General features: G+C 37.7%; 1 protein-coding gene across 1 annotated transcript in view; it reads right to left on the minus strand.

The window, feature by feature from the left end:
* The window catches only part of LOC126343832 (AFG3-like protein 2), a 100,566-nt gene that overhangs the window by 33,075 nt on the left and 43,415 nt on the right, over window positions 1–24,076 (minus strand). Inside the window, exons 4-9 of the mRNA XM_050001972.1 lie at window positions 21,908–22,001; window positions 21,085–21,250; window positions 20,693–20,831; window positions 15,058–15,176; window positions 8,852–8,973; window positions 8,621–8,774 (exon numbers count right to left, since the gene is read on the minus strand). Of these exons, the coding sequence (XP_049857929.1) occupies window positions 8,621–8,774; window positions 8,852–8,973; window positions 15,058–15,176; window positions 20,693–20,831; window positions 21,085–21,250; window positions 21,908–22,001 (794 nt within the window). The remainder of the gene's footprint in view (window positions 1–8,620; window positions 8,775–8,851; window positions 8,974–15,057; window positions 15,177–20,692; window positions 20,832–21,084; window positions 21,251–21,907; window positions 22,002–24,076) is intronic.

Below are 24,076 nucleotides of genomic sequence, written 5' to 3' on the forward strand. Positions count from 1 at the left end.
TAACTGGTTGTTAAAGTCTGGTGTCCCTGAAATGTTTACCACTGACCAAGGTACAAACTTCATGCTGGACTTTGTGAAGCAGTTGTGACACTTGCTATGAGTTTGAAAAGAAAGGATAGCCATTGGACCCACAAGCGAATGGTAGTAGCTCAACATCCTACCAATAGTGCACTCGACTCGCTCAGTTCTATGTTGACAGCCACCCTAATGATTGGTATGTTTATTTACTTTGTGTTTTAGCAGCATGTAATTCCAAGGCTCACAACAACACTGGACTTTGCCATTTCATATAGTCAAGCCAAAGATTAGGAGGAACGGAGATTCTGTTCAGAATTTCATAGACACATTAAAGAGGGCAAAACACCAGAGCACTGGAGCAACAGGAATAGCTAGGGAAACATGTACAAAAGCTGCCAGAGTGCATAGTGGGGGTTAGGATGAAAATATGAAGTTGGTACCGGGGGCGGGGCATACCAATTGTTTGAGAGGATGTCACTAGTAAATGTCAAACTATAATCACCTATTTTAATGAATATAGTTCATGCCTGTCACTCTTGACTGTTTCAACAAGCTCCGGTTCATTGCTGCAAATATCAGCATCAATCATTATGCAAAATGCTTGAAATGATAGAATGAGAATCAAAAGTATGTTGCGTCATCTACATGCAAGATCCCAGAAGTAAGAATGAAGGATGTAGAGTACCATGGAAAGTTTGTTTAGCCGAAGTTGTATGTAAGATTACTTGGTGGGATTTTAACATTACCTAAGGTGTTCTTATGGAAATAGTAAGGTGGACTGTCTGTAACTGTTACACAGTGTAATGTCAGTGGTAGAAAAAGGAGCAATACCTTTTGTTGGTGTAATTATTGTTGCTTTACATCAGCGTTTTTGTATTACCTGTTCACGTGACAAATTTTGTGAGGTAACGTTGGGTCTTTCAAAAGGGGAGAGGGAGAGGGGGGGGGGGATAATTACAGCTCGCTTTCCCCAGGTTGCTGTAATCCAGACAAAGGGGGTCAAGGACATCCTAATCCTGGCAGTACTAAATCTCTTCACTGAGAATGGAGTAGGAGCACTGTGGAACTAGCAATAGGAAAGTGGAGTGCTATTCACCTGGCAAGAAGAAATTGTAATTAGTCACTGATGGACTTTGAGGCTGATGCATAAAACATAGGGGATGGGGAATGAGGAGCAGAGGTTGGAGAAAACATTTTCAAAATTGTGACACAAAGAGGACAGGCAGGAATGTCTGGAGAAAGATAGGGAAATACCACATATTGCGTATGTCCTACAAGTGATGAGGACAACTGCACAAAGCAGTTAACACAGCACATCATATCCTGCAAAGGCGCAAGAGGCGACAGCTGAATGCTGGGGAGGAAGATATTAAAAATAGTATTTGGGACCGATGATGACAATGATATCAAAGATCTGAATGGCACTATGGGGAGGAATTCAATAACTGTCAGAAAGAGGGGCAATATGCCCAACCAGAGTGATCAAGAATTGCAATGATACAAGCAAGATTCTGTTGTTCTTAGGTGAGAAAGATGGCCAATGGTGGTCACAGGGCAGCCTGGAACCACAACCCTATTTCCAAAACGAGGGGCTACACTGCATCTATTCTGTGTACGAAGTAGTAGTAGTAGTAGTAGTAGTAGTAGAATTGCTATGAGCACAAGGGAGAGTTAGAGGGTGATGGGATTGGAGCTCCACACCAGCAGGTTGCTGAACTACAGGACAAATTGTGACAGTGTGTCTGACATTCCACTTGTCGGGCATTGTTCCAGGAAACATCAGGATGAACATAACTCAGCCAGTTGTAATGGTTGGAAAACTGTTAAGAGGTACTCCCAGCATAGAAGCTGACCTATCTCACTAGTACTCTGCAACTAGACCTCATCCTTCCCCTGAAGCAACTCACAGCAACCCAGGACATACAAATTTTCTGCATATCAGATGCTGCAGCATGTACAGTAATAGTGGGATAACCGATTTATGGTCATGAGCATGACCATCAAAATACCAGGCCCTTAATAGCTCTAACTTTATTCCGTGCAGTCATTATCTACCTTAGGTGGGGAGCCGCCCACTCATGTGACCCTCTTTGTGCACCAATATGACCCCGCCTCCCCGGTGCACCAGACACCAGGAGATTGGACTACCTGCCAAGCACAGTATGTGATCAATTGAGAAACTATGTGTTACAAGCATTTGTAAGAGAGGAAGAGTCTACCAGTGTTATTTTACTTTTTCCTATGGTTATTGCAACTAGAGCTGTGTGCATATATGATCAAGATTATTCATTCAATGACATGCAGATTTTTTCCTTGCACTAAAGTACACTGATGGGATTAATGATGTAGAACTCTAAACGATTTTTTGTGTAGTAATTAATATTGGACGAAAACAGTTTACAGCACATGGAGCAAATTACCAAAGGTCTGTGAATTAGGAGGAGTCTGTGTAACACTTTATTCTGTAATACTGCAGGGAGTCTTAAGATAATTTGCTGTTAATGGATATTCCATATAAGAGAAGAATTTGGTAGCTTTACTCTATTAGTTGATATGAAATTTCAGGTCAAGTGTAAATGAAAGCCAGTGGGCTAGTGTTTTAGGCCAACTACATAGTCTGTGAACCTTGTGGTACTTGCTGTGTTTAGTGAGAATATACTGTGCACCATTATTAGTGTGGAAATATATGCTGAGTCTTAGCAGAACTACCCTGAGTTCAGATCCAGGGACAGGATCTACCCGAGGGGAGAGGTAAGCTAGCACCATTGCTATTTTTTGACACCATGGAGCGAAATAGTAGAGCTGCCGTGGCTCTCCCCCCCCTAATGTGGACATGTTATCTTCCAGATGATGGGCCACGTTTTGGTTCACTTTAGATGGAGTTGGACGTGTGCCTTTGAGGGCAGCTGTTTGTGACTGGGATGATGCGGCTGCTAATCCACCTGTACTTGTGCAGGCAACTCTGCTCAGAAGGTGGACACCACCAGGGGGAGAGGGGGATTTTTCTTCTGCTGCAAGAAATCATGGTGGGCTTCCACATCTGCAGATGTGTCTTGCTCCGAATTGTGGAGCAAGGACAGGACTGCACAAGTGGTTCTGCAGGTGTCCCATGTCAGCATTCTGCTCCAGCTGTCTGTTGCCTGAACACAACCAGCCTCTCTCTTGTCAGCACATGCCAAGAGGGAATTGAGCCAGCTCTGGACAATATTCTGACATCAACCCATGACCTCAACTCAACCTTGCCACTGTAATGGCAACACACACCCCGGTCCTCTATAATATGAACACCGGTGCAGGTAAAATTCTACAGGCGTAGTCCATATCAATTCAGACAGGCTAGGAAAAAAATCTTACCTTCAGAGTCTCAGATGTTATTGAATTTAGCATATGTTAAAATGAAGGGCTAAGTAAGGAATACATATTTTTTGTTTTCTGCAAAAAAATTTCTGCTCCGAGATGCAGGCTCCAAAGATGACACAGCACATACAATTTTGAAGATGCAAATTTAGGAAAAAATTTTGACTGCTGGATCTCTGGATCAGTTCAAGATATTTTGTTGGTTTTCTTTACTTGAAAGTTAATTGCATTATGATAAAATGACAATCACTAAAATTTTGATGTTTTTCCTGTTGAATAGTACCATACAGTTCCACATTCCCTGAAAAGGAGAGCTCCCACTTTTAGGTTGAACAGGTTTTGTAAACAACTGAAATTTTTTCCATACCTGAAACCTGTTTTATTACCACATTATTTCATAACAGGCTCATAAAAATAAAAACCTAGCTTCATTTAACATAATTTTAGTTTTGAAAAAAAATGTTCAAATGGCTCTGAGCACTATGGGACTTAACATCTGAGGTCATCAGTCCCCTAGAACTTAGAACTACTTAAACCTAACTAACCTAAGAACAGCACAAAACACCCAGTCATCACGAGGCAGAGAAAATCCCTGACCCCGCCGGGAATCGAACCTGGGAACCGGGGCGTGGGAAGCGAGAATGCTACCGCACGACCACGAGCTTTAGTTTTGAAAGATGAGAAAGTGACTCATTTTTGAAGCATTTTAAATGGTTCCAAAATGTATGTGAAAGGTCCAAAGACTTAAAGGTTTCAATTTATACAACTTCTGTGCACTCTGTTTTTTTACTGAAATTAGCCAGTCAATGAATGAAAAATGTGTTGCACTGCTTCAATATCTTCCTTTGATAGAGAGTGATGCCTTCCTGTTGCACCAACAGGAACTGGAGCACTTACAAACTTCAAAAAGTTGGTAACAGGAAGTGAGTACCAATGGCATTGTTGCTGTTCTTCAGCTGGAAATTTATATCCAGCAGCTGGTCCAAATGGTAGCATAAATTTCACAACTTCGTTTAACTCATATCTGGTGTCTATAATCTCCACCAGTCACAGTCATACACACATGCTACAAACATCCCCCTCTCAGGTTGTGAATCTGTATATTATCCTGCTGTTTCCAAGGTGTTGACCGAATGAACAAATTTTCTTCTTTCTTGCTCTTCAAAGTGTTGCAATATGAGTTCACCAATCATTTTACGCCCAAAAATGTGTCTTCTGAATTCCTTTCACAGGAGTAATTTGTTTGGACTAGTTTTCTATTTTTCTGCTCACAGAATTCTTCAATTTCCTATTTGGACAAAAGAATAAGGGCCGTGGATGGGTAATATTTCATGACTGTCATAAAATTCTCAGCATTCAGAAATGCAGCTATATTTGGTCTGCAAGGATTATGTTTTGTAACACGGTGCTTCAGCAGGCCACCTACACCATCACAAGGCCCCTTCCTGTGACCAGTAGCATTGTATACCCAGTGAGTTGGTTGCACGAGTAACTTACTCAATTCAAACAGCTAGTAACAATTTTTAAAATGACTAGGAGCACCATCAGAAATTATGATGATCTCTGCCCATTTTTGCAGTTGAAGAATTTTGCGCAATGCTAGCAAAGTATTTGCTGAGTCATGTCCTGTGTCGTTACTTACAACTGCAGCACTTGTGGTCTTGTTTTGAAAATGTGTCACCTGTAAAAATTAAAACCTATACGACTTGTGGGAGAATTACAGACCAGTTCTCAGCAAAATCACAGTGAAGCACTAAATATAGTTCTTCAGCCTGTACACACCCTTTCACTTCTGCAATGTGTTGTTGCAATTTCTTCAGATGCTGCTGTGTTACTGCTTTCACTGACCATTTATCAAGTTCATCAATGAAATTGTCAAAGGCAATAGTTTTCTTAATTTATTCTCTTACCATGTCATATATGTAGTTTCTGCAGAATTATCTGCTACATCTTCCAGGCCAAGTCTCTGTAAATACAGTCCTCCATTTCCAGGGCAGTCACCACATTCTTGAAACAAATCTCTCGCTTTACATCACAGACCTCTAATGACTTCACATGCCCACCCTAGGTGTCCTATGTCACATGATCCAGAAAGTTCTTCAAAGTTATCGGATTAAACATACTGTTGTTAAATACAAAAGGAGCATCGGTTTCATAACACTGTACAAACTTTCTTGATTTGTCTATCATGTACTGTGATTCTGGCAGGACGTGGTTCAAAATTATTTTCTTTGAAAATGTCTCTTGAATAATAATTTAAACTTGCACATTTTCACTGCAGGTTGCACAATATTTAACAGCCGAAATGATTTTTGTGAAAAATTCCTGACGAGAGGTGGAAGAGCGATTTGGTTCATTTTCTTCTGCACATGGAATTTCTACTTTGAAGAGTGTGATCAGCTTTGCTGTCGGGTATTCATCCATAGCTTTAGCAATTTCTCTGCATTTTCTTGATGCATAGAGCTTATGAGTGGACTTCACTGACCACGGTTTCTTAACAGGACTAACACCTACCTCTGTAGCTAACTGATTCAGGGTATTTAATTCTTCCTCTATTGAAGCAAAATCTGCATCATCTGCACTGTGGGAGGCTTTACCTTGTTCAGATACTATCATTGTTGTTATTCTGTCAAAACATTTTGGAACACACAAAGTCATCACTGAAAACATCTTCACTTTGAAACAGTGTCTTCAAATGAGAAAATTTATCCCCAACCTGAACGAAGTCTGTTTTTTGTTTGTCTTATATATCACTTTATGGATATGCAAATAGTCAGCATACTTCACTCTCCTGCGTCCCCAGTCAGAAGACATTTCAAACTGTCGTTTTCACAAAACACACTGCAACTGTGCCAACTGGAAAAATTCCTCATGAAAAAAACTGAACTCACTGAATGATCTCAGATTTCTTAGAAGCCTCTTCTGTAAACAAATTAGCACTGAACAACTACAATACAGAAACCTGCAATGAACAACCATGTCAAAGAAACTGACAAGAAACTACAACAAAGTGTACAAAATATCTGTAACAATGAAATTGAAAAGAAATAACCACAAACAAAGACAATAGAAATAAACACTGAAACAAATAAATTAGTAAGAAACAACTTCACTGAAAACATACATTACCCCTGAATGTTAAAAAAAGCTCTCCTTTACAGGGAATATAGTACTACAGGGTACTAATCACAAGACAAAAAACATCTAACTTTTCTGGACTGGAACTTTTAGAAAAAAAAAATTCCGTAAATTATATAAAAATTTCAAAAAGGTGACAGTACATGAACTTAGATATGTCCAAACAGAGGATACCATTGTAATCATAAAGAAATTTTCTTCCAAATAAAGAAACTAACAAAATATCAAGAACTGTTACAGAGATACAACATTTAAATTTTTTTTCCAAAATTTGCATCTTCAAAATTGTGTTCACAATGTCATCTTAGGAGGCCTCTATCTTGGGGCAGGATTATTTTATTTTTTTTTTTTTTAGAAAAAAAAGAAAAAAACATGTTTCTTACTTACTCCTGAATTTTAACATATGCTAAATTCAATAGCACCTGAGACTACGAAGGTAACCCTCCTGCCTGAAGTGATATGGGTTATGCCTACAATACTATACATTAAAATATGGTGAGTGGTCTACATCAGAAAGTTTGTACCGAGTTATGAAACCTATGCTCCTTCTGTACTTTATAACAGTATGTGTAATGTGAACTTGATTTGATCCACACAAACTACTACTTGAGGACTTGGAACAAGCTGCAATTAACAGCATTTATTTGGAAAGGACTGATAAAACTGTAAAACTAAGGAATACATTACATTACATTAGTCAGTGAAGTTATTCTTGTAGTGTTTATAAGTTATCTGCTATTATCTGTAGGGCAGATTCAATGCACATTAATTTGCAACTGTTGATAAAGAAGAGGGATGAATGTTGGTCTGTGTGATCAGACCCTATGACAGCAGTGGCAGACCATTGCTATTAAGTTTATGGATCACACACATTACCCCAGTAGTATACAGGATGACAACTTACACAATTTCCAGTAATTAAGAGAGACAGACCAACAGACCTACATTCTGAATGCTACGACACAATGGACAGATATCTCAGGATCGGATTTACTCTTTGTTGGTTGTTATTTGTTAGAAAGTTTGTCACCGGAAGAAGTTAAGAGAGACACATGATCAACTGCAGAGTTTTCCTGTTAACAAGAATTGTAACATGAGAATAATTTTAAGTGGAAGGAGATAAATTTCTGCTTTGCCCTACATTGTAAGTGTTTGCTATGCCATAACTGTATTTTGTTCCACAAGTATGTGCATGTCTAGACTCAGAATTTTAGTTTTCATCAGATGGCTTGCCAATCTCCAACCATTTGAAATAAACGCGAAGCATCAGTGTCATATATAGGCTGCAACAGAGCTAAGAATCTGGACATCTAGACCGCGTTTGATGGAGAAAATGACAACTGCAACTAATGGGCACCTACCAGATCCCCAACCACAGTACACAATTTAATTACTCTTACTGTTTCCTGTGCAAATGAGGATAATGATCCTTACAAGAAATTTCAACCACACCGTGTGTGGTTCCACTGATAACGTAAAAAAAACAAGAAAAATTAAAAAGACATGCATGAATATATTTTATACTAAGTGATAATTTCGATATTTTTCTATGGCAACAGCAATCTACTACTAAAAATAATAAATCTTTTGAAGTTTCAAAACAAAAATAATTCTAGTATTTTTGGCAGGGAAAACTGAATGGCATGCTAAAAATCAACTCTGGCTACAGTTCCAGGAAACCTAACTATATGGTGAGTAATTGCCATTACTTCTTATTTAACTTTATGTAATAACAGAGATAAATGTGCAGTTTACATTTTGCATTTTCTACTTTTTACAATTTAAACCTAATTTGTTTTCTCCCATGTCTGGTTCAAATGACTCTGAGCATTATGTGACTTAACTTCTGAGGTCATCAGTCCCCTAGGACTTAGAACTACTTAAACCTAACTAACCTAGGGACATCACACACATCCATGCCAGAGGCAGGATTCGAACCTGCGACCGCAGCGGTCGAGCGGTTCCAGACTATAGCGCCTAGAACCGCTCGGCCACTCTTCCCCTGTCTGGAATATGTATTTTTCTTTATCATTTAAATTTTATTTTACAAGCAAATTTGGCTCTCAATAAAGGAGATAAAAATATATATTTTCATCTAGGTGCTCACCGTCCATTTCAACCAGAAGCTGGTTCAGAGTGTTTTCTTGTTCTGAATGGCCACCAAAGGCACGGCCACCTCTTTTTCTACCAACTGCATCAATTTCATCAATAAATAGAATGCAAGGTGCATGTTTTCGTGCCATAGCAAACATGTCTCTGACCTGTCAAAAAGTCAAAGTTTCAAAATACTGTCAAAATAAAAGAATTTTAATTTCTGAACACACACATAGTTACTAACCCGAGACGGGCCAACTCCCACAAACATTTCAAGGAATTCAGAACCTGAAACTGTTATGAAAGGCACATTTGCTTCACCAGCAGTTGCCTTTGCAAGTAACGTTTTGCCAGTTCCTGGAGGACCTAAAACATAAACATAACATTAATTGACTGTTCCGTTGGTTCTTGGTAGAATATTTTATACATTACGAATGAGAAAAGTCACAACAATGGTGTAATACTCTACTATATATTTTTTATTTTATACACAAGTTCTTTTGACTGTTGTGCAATCAGGTACAAGGATGAATATTAATCTTTGTAACTGAAATCGCATAACAGGCAAAAACTGATTTATAAAATAATAAATACTGTAGAATATTACACCAGTTTGTGTGTTTTTCATTCATAATAAAAAAATAATATTCTCCAAGTTCAAATATTGAAAAGCAGTTATGTACACAATAAAGCTAGGATAGTTTCTGCACAGCACATTTATCCATCAATAGCAAGTCACTAGGTAACACATTGACAGCTTTAGATCTCTCAAACCTTTGTGCCTTAAAGTTATATGAATTGTTCTACTGATTAAAACAACGTCAACACCTACACTTTTTCTGATTAATGTCTTAACACTTGCATTTTCATGCGAATGTACAATTTGGAATATATTATGATGCCTTTATAATGCCTTTGCCATTGTAATATTAAGGAATTAGCTTGTGGCGACTTTAGCATCAAATTCAAACGTCGGAGAAAATCAATGTGACAGGTGATGTACTGGTGAAGAAGTAAAATCTAAACTGGATGTACCCCGGGGGAACACACACTTTTACGGTGATAAGTAACAGAAGGTTTTTCGTTGATTTTTTCCTTTGGAACTGTAAAACTTATCAATCCTTTGAATGGTTAACATTTTATACATTGGCGAGAAACTTCCCAGGAAAAAAGAAACGGGGGAAGAAAAGTTCTGGAAAGACTTCTGATGAAAAAAAGGAGAGGCGTTTTGGAAAGACCTTTGATGTGCAGCAACACATAGGCTGCATATTTTCGTATTACAAAAGTATAAATTCGAATTGCACCAAACACAGCACGTTAGTTTCCGGAGCGTTGAAATCGAGACTGTGATTTCCTTTTGTAAGCCAGTCATATCTCGTGCCTCGTCATCTCACTAGCCGATGACAGCAGATATTCAGAGCATAGGACACGTGTTGTTGTCAGCCAATAGCAAGATCACTTATGTAAAGCGAATACACAAAGAGGACAAGTTCATAGTTTACATTAAGCTAAGCTTTTACAGATAATATTGGTCTTCAAGGTTAATAAGCTACAAGAGAAGCTAAGCATTCAGATGTAATAATCTTTTTTTGCGCTTGTTATACTTTAATATACATCACACAAATGTGCCAGTAAATTTAAAATAATGCCATAAATGCTTGGTCTTCTGGGCTCGAAATTCTTGTAAGTGGCTGGTCCTCAAAGTATTCAGTTTTAAAAGCTCTGTGACTTAAGAAATTCATCCCACTTTCTCACACTTAACACAATTCAACTTGCGTAAAAAGAAATTTACTTTGAAAGAAACACTTTTTGAATCACCGTTGTCAATACTATCCCGAGACTGTTACAAACAGTTTTGATTTAGCAGTTGCCAGAGAACGCCAGAAAACAGGCATTATTGAGGTACTGAGGTACGACTGGATCCACTTTACAGACTGGCCTCTAATTCCATAATTACTTAATTTACACAAGAGAATGCCATGATCAATTACATCAAAGGCTTTTCTTAGATCCAGAAATATCCCAGATACATGTTTATCATCCACTGCTTTTAATACTTCATTTAAGAAGGCAAGATTTGCTGACTGAGTTGACTTTCCACCGCTGAACCCATGTTGGGAGTCACTTACCAGCTTCTCTCTAATTAAGAAAACTGTTAATCTTCTAAGGAACATTTTTGCCATAATTTTGATGAAGCCTGACAAAACAAACTGTTCTATAATTAGCAATATCACTTCTTGCACCCTTCTTATTCAAAGGTGTTACTTTTGCAGTTTTTAGATTATTTGGAAATACACCACCCTCAAAAGATGAATTTACTATGTCTGTCAGTGGTTCCACAATAAATGTTGCACTAGCTTCGATAATAGCATCTGGCATCTCATCAACACCCGCTGAATATTTATTAGTTAATTCTTTTAGGATTCTTGACAGTTTCTCAGGTGTTGCTGGATACTGTGTTTGAATGAATTTTTTGATTGAGTGACTGGTTGGCTGTTTGTCATGGTGTGTATTTATTAATTGCTTTGCTATATTCAAGAAATAATTGTTGAAAGCACTAGTAACATGTTGGGGCTCAGTTAGTTTATTTTTATTCATAATCAGCTCTATATTACTGTGATTAACTGGCCTGGTACCCATTTCGTTCCTTATAATTCTTTCCACATTTCAAAGTTGAAAGCCTGAATCTGTTATCCACTATTAACAGGAATCAAAGAGATTAATCGCCCAGGATTTTCACAATTTTGCATACTTTCCTCGTAAAGTAAGAGTGATTTTATATACTACCATTAGGGGCAATTTTTATAAACTAGTAACTGCAAATTACCACAAAAAACTGTTTACGAAGTGATACTTTCAATAACGATGCATTGAAGGTGAACAACAGACGTTTGCATCAGCATAGTGATGAAAATTGTGGAATATTTCACTATACATGTCTCACAAACACATATCCATAACATTCATGACACGTAAAACCCATGCTCGCCATTTGTTACAATGGATATGCTTCTAAGGAATTCTGACACCTCACCACAAGTATCACACATGTCCAACAGCTGCGAATCTATTGCCATGGCAACCTAATACTGTGGTACACACAAATGGGATGCCACTTTGTTACTAGCCTAAATGACATCTGATGAGAACAAAATACAACTAACCAGCAACACAGTTGCTGTCTTCAACAAGCTAATGTCAATAGATGTACAAGATGTCAAACCCACTGCCCACTGGAGAAAAATGATAATATTAAACAATCTAAGTTTAGTTTTTTGTCATAGCCAGAGGCAAATCTTCTAAAAGCTCCTACAAGTGGAAGAACTTTGATTGCATGCCATCTCAGCTAACTTGTTGTCTTTGAATTATTGTGGGCAATGCAGTGAACAAAGTCAGCCCATGAAACATTAGGCTTTCACAATTGCTAGTAGATTGACATAAAATTTTAATGGTGTTATTTAAGACCATGACGGAGACAACACTGTGGAAGTGTCTCCGTCAAAGAGTTGAGCGAGTCAGTATTTTATTCAATGTTATTTTGCGACCATTCACCAATCAAGAAACAGACCTGCTATATCACAAAGTCATCATCCAAGAAGGTGGCATGTTGGGCCGAGGATCAGGCAAAGTGGATGGGAGAGAAGGTGTTGTGGTTGTGGAGGAATGAGGACAGTGTGTCTTATCCCTGAGTCCAGATCATGAACTTAACATAAATGAACCTGAACCAGTCCAGACCAACAGTGTGGGGAGACAGAGGTTTCCTCTAGATGGCCCATAAAAAGACGCATAGGAGAGTGTCACGTGGGTGTCCATGACCATGCTATAAGTTTATTTATATACCTTCACATCAAAGGAGAAGCAGCTGTGTGCGAGGATATAGTTGGCAAGATTTACGAGGAATGAGAGAGTGGGTTTGCAGTCTGAAGGACAATGGGAGAGGTAGTGTTCGAGAATGGCAAGGCCATGGGCATGAGGGATTATGGCATATAGGGAGGTGAGTGACAACCACTTAACTGTGTCTTAGGAACAAAGCTGACTATCCAGTACAGCAGAGCACAACATATTCGAGTCAACGGTTGCTTCACTACCTGTGCCATCTGCATTCTTCCCACCACCACCACCACCACCACCACCACCACCACCACCACCACCACCATGCGCTGCACCCCATCTGCTCCAGTACCTGTTTATCACACGCTTAGCTTGTACTCTTGCCATTCCTCCCTCCCACATTCCTACCCAGAAAACATGCTGCCTCCCTCTAAGCTGCTAGCTAGCCCTGTTCCTGTCTCCCCATTCTCTTTCCCTCTATCCACCACATCCAACACAGCATCCTCCCCACCCTAATCCACCTGCCAAAATACAATCCCAACACTGTGTGTCCAACCAGCACATGGTAAAGGGACAGGTGTGTGAAGTTTCTGCTATTCACTGAATAGTCTACTTTACTCTTAAATTACTAACATTATACCATAATTTTACCTACTATATTTATAAGAAAGGTTTTATGTATAGATACCACATACCAGTTTTCCTATCCACTATGAAGGAATGTCAGCTGCCAGATGTCACTGTCTTAACAGTTCCTAATGTCGAGAAGGTAGGTGAGTTTATGCCACTGGGAGAACAATTAATGGATACACATATTAAGAAACAAGTAAAGAAGCATGTTGACATCATTTTAATCTACTTTTACATCCATACTCCAGAAGTTGTCATAAGGCACAAGCAGGGAGTACTTTGTACCACAACTAACCATTTCCTTTCCTGTTCCACTTGCAAATGGAGCAAGGGGAAAAACAACTATTTACATGCCCAATTTCTCTAGTCTCCATGGCTCTTAAATAAAATATATGTTTGTAGCAGAATTACTAATGCTGTATTTGAACGTTAATGGATTGTTTTTCCTACTCATCTGCATTAACTTACATTTTGTCTGTGTTTAGAGCAAGCAGGCAGTCATCACACTATCTAGAAATTTTGTCAAAGTCATCTTGTAGCATCCTGCAACAACGATACCTTCCCACACACCACAGCAATTTCAGAAAAATTGCAGCTCACCCTGCCTATTACATCATTTATACATATCGAGAATAAGAGTGGTCCTGTCGCACTTCTCTGGGGCAGTCCTGATGGTACCCTGATCTCTGATGAACACTCACCATTAAAGACAATGTACTGGGTTCTATTACTTTAAAAAGTCTTCGAGCCACTCAGATATCTGGGAACCTATTCTGTATGCCAATAGCTTCGGTAACAGTCTGCAGTGGTGCCCCAGTGTCAAACAAATCTGGAAATCTAGGAATATGGAATCTGACTTGTCCTTCATCCACAGTTCGCATGATGTCATGTTAGAAACTGGCAAGCGAGTTTTGCAAGAGCAATGCTTTCTAAAACTGCTGATTTATGGAGATTACCACTTCCTTGCAATCTGTGTGTCACCAAGTGACTTCCATCATTCTTTTTTCTTTTCCTTCCAAGAAAGAATAGGGTGGTTTGTACAAAGAATGTCTCTCTCACCACTGTGATTATATTGAAAATTGTCAACACATATGTAGTACCTGTAGACACACCTTTTTTTATGGTAACACTCGTTTCAATTTCCAGCTGCACCAGAAGCTAAAAAACCTTTTATTTAGCTCCCCATTGAAGAAAAAAACCAATTCCAGTGAGATGTGATATATTCATGATGAGCCTATAGCAAAGCAATGAGAGCAGCTTCACATGATAAGCCTGTCACCATGTACTGGATAACACTTACATATCATGTGAACACTTGAGAATATTACACAGCAATGTTAACATATACTTTTCTCCTATTTGATATAATTATTATAGAACGTAACTCTTTAAGCAGGACCATGCAAACAAGCAACACTGACCAGATACCGTGTTATCCTACCCCATACGGGTTTTCTTATTGGACCTACAAAGAGGTACAGGATCAGTACATAACATTTCCTGAGCAGTGTGTTTTTCTAGATGCTTTAACTACTACTTATCATTCAACTAGCTCCTCAATTGGCTGAGTGCATCCTGTTGCACCCCTCCCGTTAACAAAAATTCTCTGGCAGTAACTGAAATTGATAGCAGATCCTCCAAATTTCAGACAGACATTATTTCTGCTAAGCTACGGAGGCAGACTAAGATGATACAATGATAAACAGCAAATAATCAGGTTATAATAATAACCATAATGCTAGCACATTCTAAAGAAAATAAAGAAACAGTAGAACCATTGTTACAGAACATTTCAGTGGAAAAGTTATGAGTGCAGCCTGTTATCAGTATGTGTACTCATAATAATATGATTAGAGGGAATAAAACAAAAATTTATGATGTACAATTTCATTAATAAAGGAAGGTATTAAAATGAGATGCCCAGTCATTCTGTTACAGTATATACCTCTTATTTCTACTGAAATATGTAAGGATACAAAAGTTATTTACCTGTTAATATTGCACCTTTGGGGATTTTAGCTCCTAAATCAATGTACTGCTGAGGATTCTTGAGAAAATTAACAAACTCCATTATCTCCAGTTTAGCTTCTTCACACCCGGCAACATCCCTACAAATAGATAAGAACTTCTACTAAACTGTATAGATTTATGATGAAACAAACTGAGCTGCACATAATTTACAGTCAATAATCACCTGAAACAGTGAAATGTTAGTATCCTCACCCACTCAATGGCATGAGAAGGTAGCTACTAAAGTCAAGTAAACAGATCAGTCACAAAATTATGCAATATTTAATCCATTTAAAATAACACCTGTTCCAGAACTGGAAGTTAGGTGTAGCAAAGCTAATGCAGTAAGTGCTCAGCTACAATCTACTCTCTTCTGCAAGAAGGAAGTCAGTACCAAGACTAAGTTATCTGTCCACCGTTCAATCTTTCGACCAACTTTGTTGTATAAGCTGGGTGGATTCAGGTTACCTTATCAACAAGGTTGAGGTTACGGATAGGAAAGTAGCTAGGATGATTGCAGGTACTAGTAGATGGGAACAATGGCAAGAGGGTGTCCACAATGAGGAAATCAAAGAAAAACTGGGAATGAACTCTATAGATGTAGCAGTCAGGGCGAACAGGCTTAGATGGTGGGGTCATGTTACACGCATGGGAGAAGCAAGGTTACCCATGAGACTCATGGGTTCAGCAGTAGAGGGTAGGAGGAGTCGGGGCAGACCAAGGAGAAGGTACCTGGATTTGGTTAAGAATGATTTTGAAGTAATAGGTTTAACATCAGAAGAGGCACCAATGTTAGCACTAAATAGGGGATCGTGGAGGAATTTTATAAGGGGCCTATGCTCCAGACTGAACGCTGAAAGGCATAATCGGTCTTAAATGATGATGATTGAAATTCATGTTTGGGGGTGCAGTCAACACAGCTGACCCCAACTGCAACTACATGTAAGGAACAAGATGTAGCTTGTATTACTGACTGTATATGGCCTAAGAATTCTGTAGTGTGGAGACTATGTTTGTTATGGCTGAGATTTGATTCTGCTTGGGGGTGGAGTTCCACACTGAGTCATTATCCCTTACCAACTGCATAATATGTGCTACTATCTGCATTAGTATATATCAGCTAAGAGCTTTCTTGCAGGCATAATTTTTAGCATCACTCAATCTAATAAAAACAGTATTCTTTCAGCTAACTTTTGTGATGTTTTATGTTTTCTCTATGTTGTTTATAATACAAAAGAACACTCATTTAATATTTTTCAACAAAATATAAGAATTTCATGAACAAGAAGTATGAACTTGAAGTATCAACAAGGGGAATTGAATGAGCAAGTGTAATGTCGAAGATAACTTATACTTATCAGAACTTCATGTCAAAGGCTGTGAAGCTGAACGGATACACTTTGTTGCTGTTGTCAGCATTGTTCCATGTCATGCTGTGTCCGTGTACTATAATACATTGTCTCTTAGTTCCATTATAGGTGATGTTTTTTATAAACATTTCTGGAAGGTGACTATCAACAGCTGCCACCAAGTACTGTATAAAATGCATGACTGACGGTTGATTTTTGGGTTTAAAATAACAGCAGCTGATGGTCAAACAAGCATTTTCTATGACTTTTTTTTATCTCTGTTAGCTATCATGTGGATTTCCAGAGGCACTTTGGGCACAAAATTTAAACTTTTTGTTCTCTTTCGGTTCTACTTGCTGATCAACTTAGAGTTACTTGTATCATAGTCCACTGAATAAATGATATTATTAACTGAGATTCATAAATCTGTGTTTATTACCAGAGTTCTCAAACAATGAAGTTAATATTTATTATGCAGAGTAATTTTGCACTTGAGAAAAAAATATTACTAACAGAGATTACAGTGTGTGACATATTTAAGTTTCTATCTGGAAGGTCCAATAATTGAAACAGTATATGATCACCCTTATTACGGTGACAATTTGAACATGTATTTTCAAAATAGTTTTTTCTTTTTCTTTTTTTACTTTAGCATGAGATAGAACAAGCAGATATTATATCATTTATTTTTGCCTGCAAATACAGAACACATTATAAAACATCACGTCTTGACAGGAGACACAAAATGTCACCCACTGAAATGATTAATTCATTTTGCAACTAAAATTTATGTACTTCTTTGTTTCCTGAATTTCATAATAATCCCAATATGGAGTGGAGAACATCGAAGAAAGAGTAAAAAGAGGGGCAAACTCAGAGGAGAAGAAATTTTGTAGGTTAAGCACAAAAACAATTTGAAATTTTCATATTCTCATACTGGCTTGCTTGCTACTAAGTGGTTGCTTAGAACAGCTCAATGTTCAGCTTGTTACTTTTATGTAGTAGTTATTATTCCAGTTTTGTGCAGTGTGTTTTACATACTCTGATAGTGAAATCTGTGCACTGGGACAAGAATCGAGTTTGTTGCTGTTATATTGAATTTCTTTCTAAGCCTATTACGACGCTACCGTCACTGTTTTAAGGCAATGAATTGCATAATAAGTAATGTTATTAGTAATTTTTAACAGGGAAGCAAGTTCTGTTTTTGAAATGTTGATTACATTCAGGTTAGCATGGAAATGGATAACAAGAGATACTGATCCAACTAACAAAGTTGAATTGAGCCTTGCAGTGGAAGCCTACCACTCAGGAAAGCCAATCGGTGGATCCATTAAAACAAAAAATCAAAATTTCTCTCTTCAATAATGCATGTGGTGTTAAAACATGAAATCTGAATGCGCAAGTATCCATTTTGGCAGAAATGACAGAAACCTTGAAAACCAAGAAACTGTCAACAGTGCTGACAGATTTTGAAGAAACAAGATTCAGCCATATTAGAAATTGCTCAACTTTCAGAAAAAACAGAAGACACAGGTGAAGGAAATATCTGCTGAAATGTTAGGTTTCAAAACTGAATAGGCCAGTTTACCTGAGGCCATGCAGTAGTTAGTAAATAAAGTTACTGAAATAAAATGGGCGCTTTCCACACACTCTGAAACAATGGCAATTCTAAGTGTTTCTGCCAGACAAAAGGACTATTCACCGTCTTGTGTTTATTTGCATATGTCATGAAACCGTGCCATGATCATTGTTGGATGCTGAAAAGATAGGCTCCATCACTGGCTATGTCCAGGCTGATGCTCAACTGAGGACACAGCAGCAGCAGCAGCAGCAGAATACTGCCACACCCATGACATGTTTGAAAAATCTTCCTAGCTAAGCACCCACTTGCCAGGGTTCAGTAGCAACTCTAAAGAAATCTTCAATCTGGGGTTGTTCCGGGCATATCAGAGTACTTTAGGGAAATATTTTGAGAAACACACCATTAAGACCAGATACTCGGGTAACGCCATGTCTCATTGTCATGTGTTGGGAATATTAAAGGCAATGTTATACGCACAGATATGGGAGAAACTATTCATGTTATCAGAATCAGATTTGGAGGAATTACTATCTCTGTTGGATTTCATAAATCTAATCCATGAAGACATGTAATCTATGTGAAGTAATGGAAAATTTAACAACAACCATAATAATCACAATTCTGAACAGAATAATCATGCTAATCAGAGCAGATCATATAATGCGCTGGGAGAGGAGTGGAATGAGAACAATAACCTACCAAATCTTAACAACCCCTTAAACAGATAAAAGCAACAGTGTCATTATAATAGGTACCATCCTGGATATGCAAACAATAGTCATACTCAGTGGCAACAATCACAACAGGGTAATCTAATTGCACAAAACTGGCTTAGTCTGACAGAGGTGTGACATATCATGTAAATTCTCTGTCCACAACTACCCAGGAAAACTAAGTATGGCCATACTCAGCCCCACAGTAATAATCAAGGAATTGGTTAGGGGCAGTGATCAGTCAATCTAAAAACTTTTCTATTTTCACATTATTTTTGTATGTTTCCTCCTGCCACTGCTTGGTGAGTGCATTTTATATCTACTGATTATATTATATATTTAAGCATTAATTTTTTCCTTCCCAATTTTCATAGTTTATAATGTTCAGTTTCATGAATCCAGATAACAGAGAATAAAACCTATAATAAAATGATTTACATAATTAAAAACATTACTAACAATAAACTCCATTTACAGACAAATAAGAAAAAGCTGGAATACCAACAAATTATTTCACAAAATATTTATCAGAAGAAACAAAATACAACACGAGGATGTGGCATCTAAGAGGCAACTGATATTTTCTTCTTCTGCTCTTAAGACACCATATTACTTACACTCATGTGAAATGAATTAAACACATCTACAGAGTAGGTGTTAGATCTGATTTTGCCCCCATAAAAATAGCTACTTTGCCATGGCATAGACTCCACAACAAATTGAAAAAAAAATTGACGTCATCCCAACCAAGGACCACTCCAGTACCTACAACAGCTTTTAGAGAGTGGTTAGAGCTGAGTCCAAAGTGCATACATCTCACTTGATGCTGTCTCGCAAATGCTCAATAAGCTGATGTGGATGTACACAAAAGCACCCTCACAACTATGGAAGTGGTGTTCATTTCATTGTGGTAAGTCAAGAGACGTGTGGCGGTTAACTGCCTTCCTGGGGGTACAGTTACCTAGATGACAGAAGCTAGTATTGTTCACTAGTGAGAGACAATGGGAAATATATCAGGACCAGTATTTTATGCCATGGAAACATGTCTCACGTGGAATACCTACACCACCTGCAAGAATAATTTCCTGTTGCTACATGCAGTTTTTAACTTACCTGTACCTTGAAACTGATGCTTATCAAAGTGTACCGCAACACATCAGTACCGTAAAGCTACGAGTGTTTCTGTGCCTTGGGGTCCTGTGACATATGGGACAATGGTTTCTACAGCCCACAGCAAGGAGTTAGTTCTGAGCAACAGACATTCTCCAGTTGTTCTGCACTTAATTGATAACTGATGTGCTGCACTTAGCCAGTATATTCACTGTTACCTCAGGGATACTCAACAACTACCCTTATCTGCTTGTGGCTCTTCATGGCAGTTGACTCTTGCGGAATTACTTTTCCATTGATTGAGGTTCTAATGTTGTGTGTAAACTGAACACTAACAAGGCAGCTGAATTAGTATCCCATGGCATTACAACTGAATTTTCATACTGAAGAGAGAGTACTGATAGATACACATCTGACATTAAATGATAATGTACAAGATTGTTGTACTTTGATTTGGCTTTAATTTTTATGATAATTCAACACAAATAACTAAATGAAAATGTGTTAGTGCTATGGCAACCTGGTCCATAGAAAGTCATAGCTGACCACTTACAATAAATATAATGTCACTTGTCATATCTTCATTAAATGACTGGTCATGGTCAGCACATGTGATATGATAAAGATGATGTCGCTATGTAGTCACTGTTGCATGTATGATATGGATGTGGCTCTGAAAATTTATTGGTATGTTTTGTCTCACAGTCTCTAAACAGCAAACAGCACGGTCACCCCCCCCCCCCCCCTCTCCAATACTCACAGATATTTATACAATCAAATTACAGATTTCATAAAACAAATTCTTAAAACGTAAAACACTCCAATTTTAGTTACTTGAATTATTTATAAGATGTGCATACTTAAATCTCACTCCAATGTCACTCGAGTTTATTAATTTGGCGGTTGATTCCATAACACCACCAAACAAGCCACCACCTTTCCGGCCACTACGTCCTCCCATCACTTCAGCTGATCTTCTCATCATATAAATCAAGAATCCTGTGGAAATACGAGGTCAATTTTCCATGATAAATTAATACTAGCATTAAATTAAACTTTTACTGAAAAAAATTATTAATGAAACTTTCTTATGTAGATTTCTCTCTCTCTCTCTCTCTCTCTCTCTCTCTCTCTCTCTCTCTCTCTGTGTGTGTGTGTGTGTGTGTGTGTGTGTGTGTGTGTGTGTGTGTGTGTGTGTGTGAACGTACACATGCACACAAGCATGCACACTAAGGATATCTTTTTTATTTACCTATTATCATTAAAGTGGGAAGAATGCCTGTAAGGCTTGCAGCTTCCAGTTCAGTCTTATATATTACTGGAACAAAGTTTGGTGGCTCAATATTCATTTCAATTTGTGCATTTTCAAGGTTTCTTTCAAACGAATCAACACTGCCAATGTTGAACCAGAGCACACTCTGCAAAATAAACAGGTGAAAGTAAAATTGTGGGTGTGTACAGAATTTAAGGAGGTACTTCATAAATTAAGCTCAGGTTTCATTGAGAAGCAACACAAGGTAATCATTTAGCTAGAATAAAGCATTGACTATCAGCACCTAGTATTTTCCATTGAGTCACACTGCAAACAACAGTTAGGTTCAGAATAATTTTCATTTATTTTTGCAGAATGAACAAAAATTGGAGACAAAAGAGGTGATAATTTTATCTTAATGTTGAACAGTTCTCAAACACAAGGTTACAATAATATGAAGGGCAGCTCACAAGACACCTTAAACACAGAAATGATGAGAAGCACACAAAAAATTAGGGATCACTCAGAGCACACAAACTTCCCTGGTTCTCCAAGTCAACATTAGAAATATATTTTTGAATGGGTACCTATGAAGTTCTGTTTCACTCCTAAGTAAAAAAGAAGTTCAGCTACACACTTTTTGCGTTCTCCCTACTCAAACCAATTTAAGATGGCACAAAGATGTGTCTCCTCAAAAGTTGTTCTATTCTATCTTCAACATTTGTAACAACTTAAAAAATAAACTATCACTATAAATATGAAATTTATCCTCAGGGGCACTCAGGCAACTACATCATGCCTGAAATAGGACGAGAACACTTACTGAGCCATCCACTGTGTTTCCTGGCATTAAACGTACACGGACCCACTTCTTATTGACAACTTCAAGTTTTTCCACAATTCCCTTTGCAAGGTAACTGGAAATGAAAGAAAAAGTAAAACAGACTAGTATTGCCAAAATTACACAATTACAAAGAATAAAGAGACTATAAATTTGTAAAACATATAGCTGCAAATCCATTACTTCTTCCAAATTATTATCTGGACCACTTTCTCTGAGGCAACAGCTTGGTTAGACATTTCTTACTCTTTGGCCATTCTTATTAATTGTTTTCTAGATTTTCTATTCTTTGTCTTTGGTGGCAAGAATCTCAGTAAATTAGCTTGCTATGCCTACTTTCATTCACTGCTTTCGTATGGCATCATATTCTGGGGTAATTCATCATTGAGTAGAAAAGTATTCATTGCTCAAAAACGTGTAATCAGAATAATTGCTGGAGCCCACCCACGGTCATCCTGCAGACATCTATTTAAGGATCTAGGGATCCTCACAGTAACCTCACAGTATATATATTCAATTATGAAATTTGTTGTTAATAATCCTACCCAGTTCAAAACTAATAGCAGTGTACATAGCTATTACACCAGGAGAAAGGATGATCTTCACTATGCAGGGTTAAATCTGACTTTGGCACAGAAAGGGGTAAATTATGCTGCCACAAAAGTCTTTGGTCACCTACCAAACAGCATCAAAAGCCTGACAGATAGTCAACCAACATTTAAAAATAAATTACAAGAATTTCTAGATGACAACTCCTTCTACTCACTGGCTGAATTTTTAGATATAAATTAAGGGAGGGGGGGAAAAACCACCTAGCTTAAACACTAGTGTCAAGCAATATTTTGTGTAATGCAATATCTTGTACAGACATCTTTTATTAACCTGACATGTTCCACATCATTACGAAGTGTCGTATTCAAGATCTATGGAACAAGTATTAATCTAATCTAATCACAGAATGTGTTAAGTGGACAATCATCTTCTGTCACAAATATTGTTATTACTCATTTCTTATTTTTGAGTATACTCTTACTGCTTTTTAAAAAAACTAGGGGAAACTAGGAGGTACAGGGAATATCTATTTGCACAGGTAGTTTCCAGGGTCAGGACACTGATTGTACCCATATGTAGAAACATTCATCATGACTTTTGTGTGTATGTGTGTTCAAATGACTCCATCTGACAGTTGACCTCGTAAAAGTACATTTACACCAGGAACAGAGCTCTTTGGGCTATGCCTTAGAGCCAAAGAGCTAGTGAGATTTTGTTACTGTTAGGTTTTCTTTTGATTTTCAATGTTTGCCTCAACGATGTGCATAGGTGAAAGCTTGTATAGAGTATTCTCTTACAATCATCATTAGCTTAATAATGGAATAATCCGTAGGATGAGAACAGAATCGCTGGCAAAATTCTGTAGTGACTAAGAATAATAGTAAACAGAGAATAATTCCTGTATTTCTCACACTAAATGGCCAGTTTAGCTGCAATAAATATATTGTTAATAATGAAATGAAATGTTCTTAATGAATGATAAATGTACTACAATGTAAATATAGTTAAGTGTCTCAATGTCCACTGTAAAGACTTGTCACCAACTGAAAATTTAAATAATATAATTTCTCAGGAAATCTACTCAGTTTGTGTAACCTCACCCAGACAACCAGTGACTTAAAGACTGGTTATGGACACCAGTAATTGGAAATTTGTGGTAGTGTCTTATGGGATCAAACTTATGGACACCAGTGTGTCCGATAGTTCAGTCAGTCATTTAAGCACCTAATAATCATACTTTATATAGACGTTATAGGTCTTCATGGCAAGTGATTTACAAACACACATGCATTATAAATTAAGATAATCTTTATCCTTCAAATTGAAAAAGGAGAAAGAGAAAGACAGGACACTGGAGTGAAGGGTAAGAAGTACAATTATTGAATAGGAGAAAAGTTATTCCAAACTATGGACCACAAGAGAAAACACGCAGAAAAATGTTTCAAAGTAACAAACAATTTATACTTATGTAAGATAAAAGTTAAACTGTAACTTCAGTTGTGTCACCTTTGCTTTAGATATTCCTGTTTGCTGGCTGCTAATCAACAAATTTCTGCTTTTCTTATGACTCTCTCGCCCATACAAAGACATTTTATCACA

This window comes from Schistocerca gregaria, chromosome 1, assembly GCF_023897955.1.
Source record: "Schistocerca gregaria isolate iqSchGreg1 chromosome 1, iqSchGreg1.2, whole genome shotgun sequence".
Taxonomy (NCBI): domain Eukaryota; kingdom Metazoa; phylum Arthropoda; class Insecta; order Orthoptera; family Acrididae; genus Schistocerca; species Schistocerca gregaria.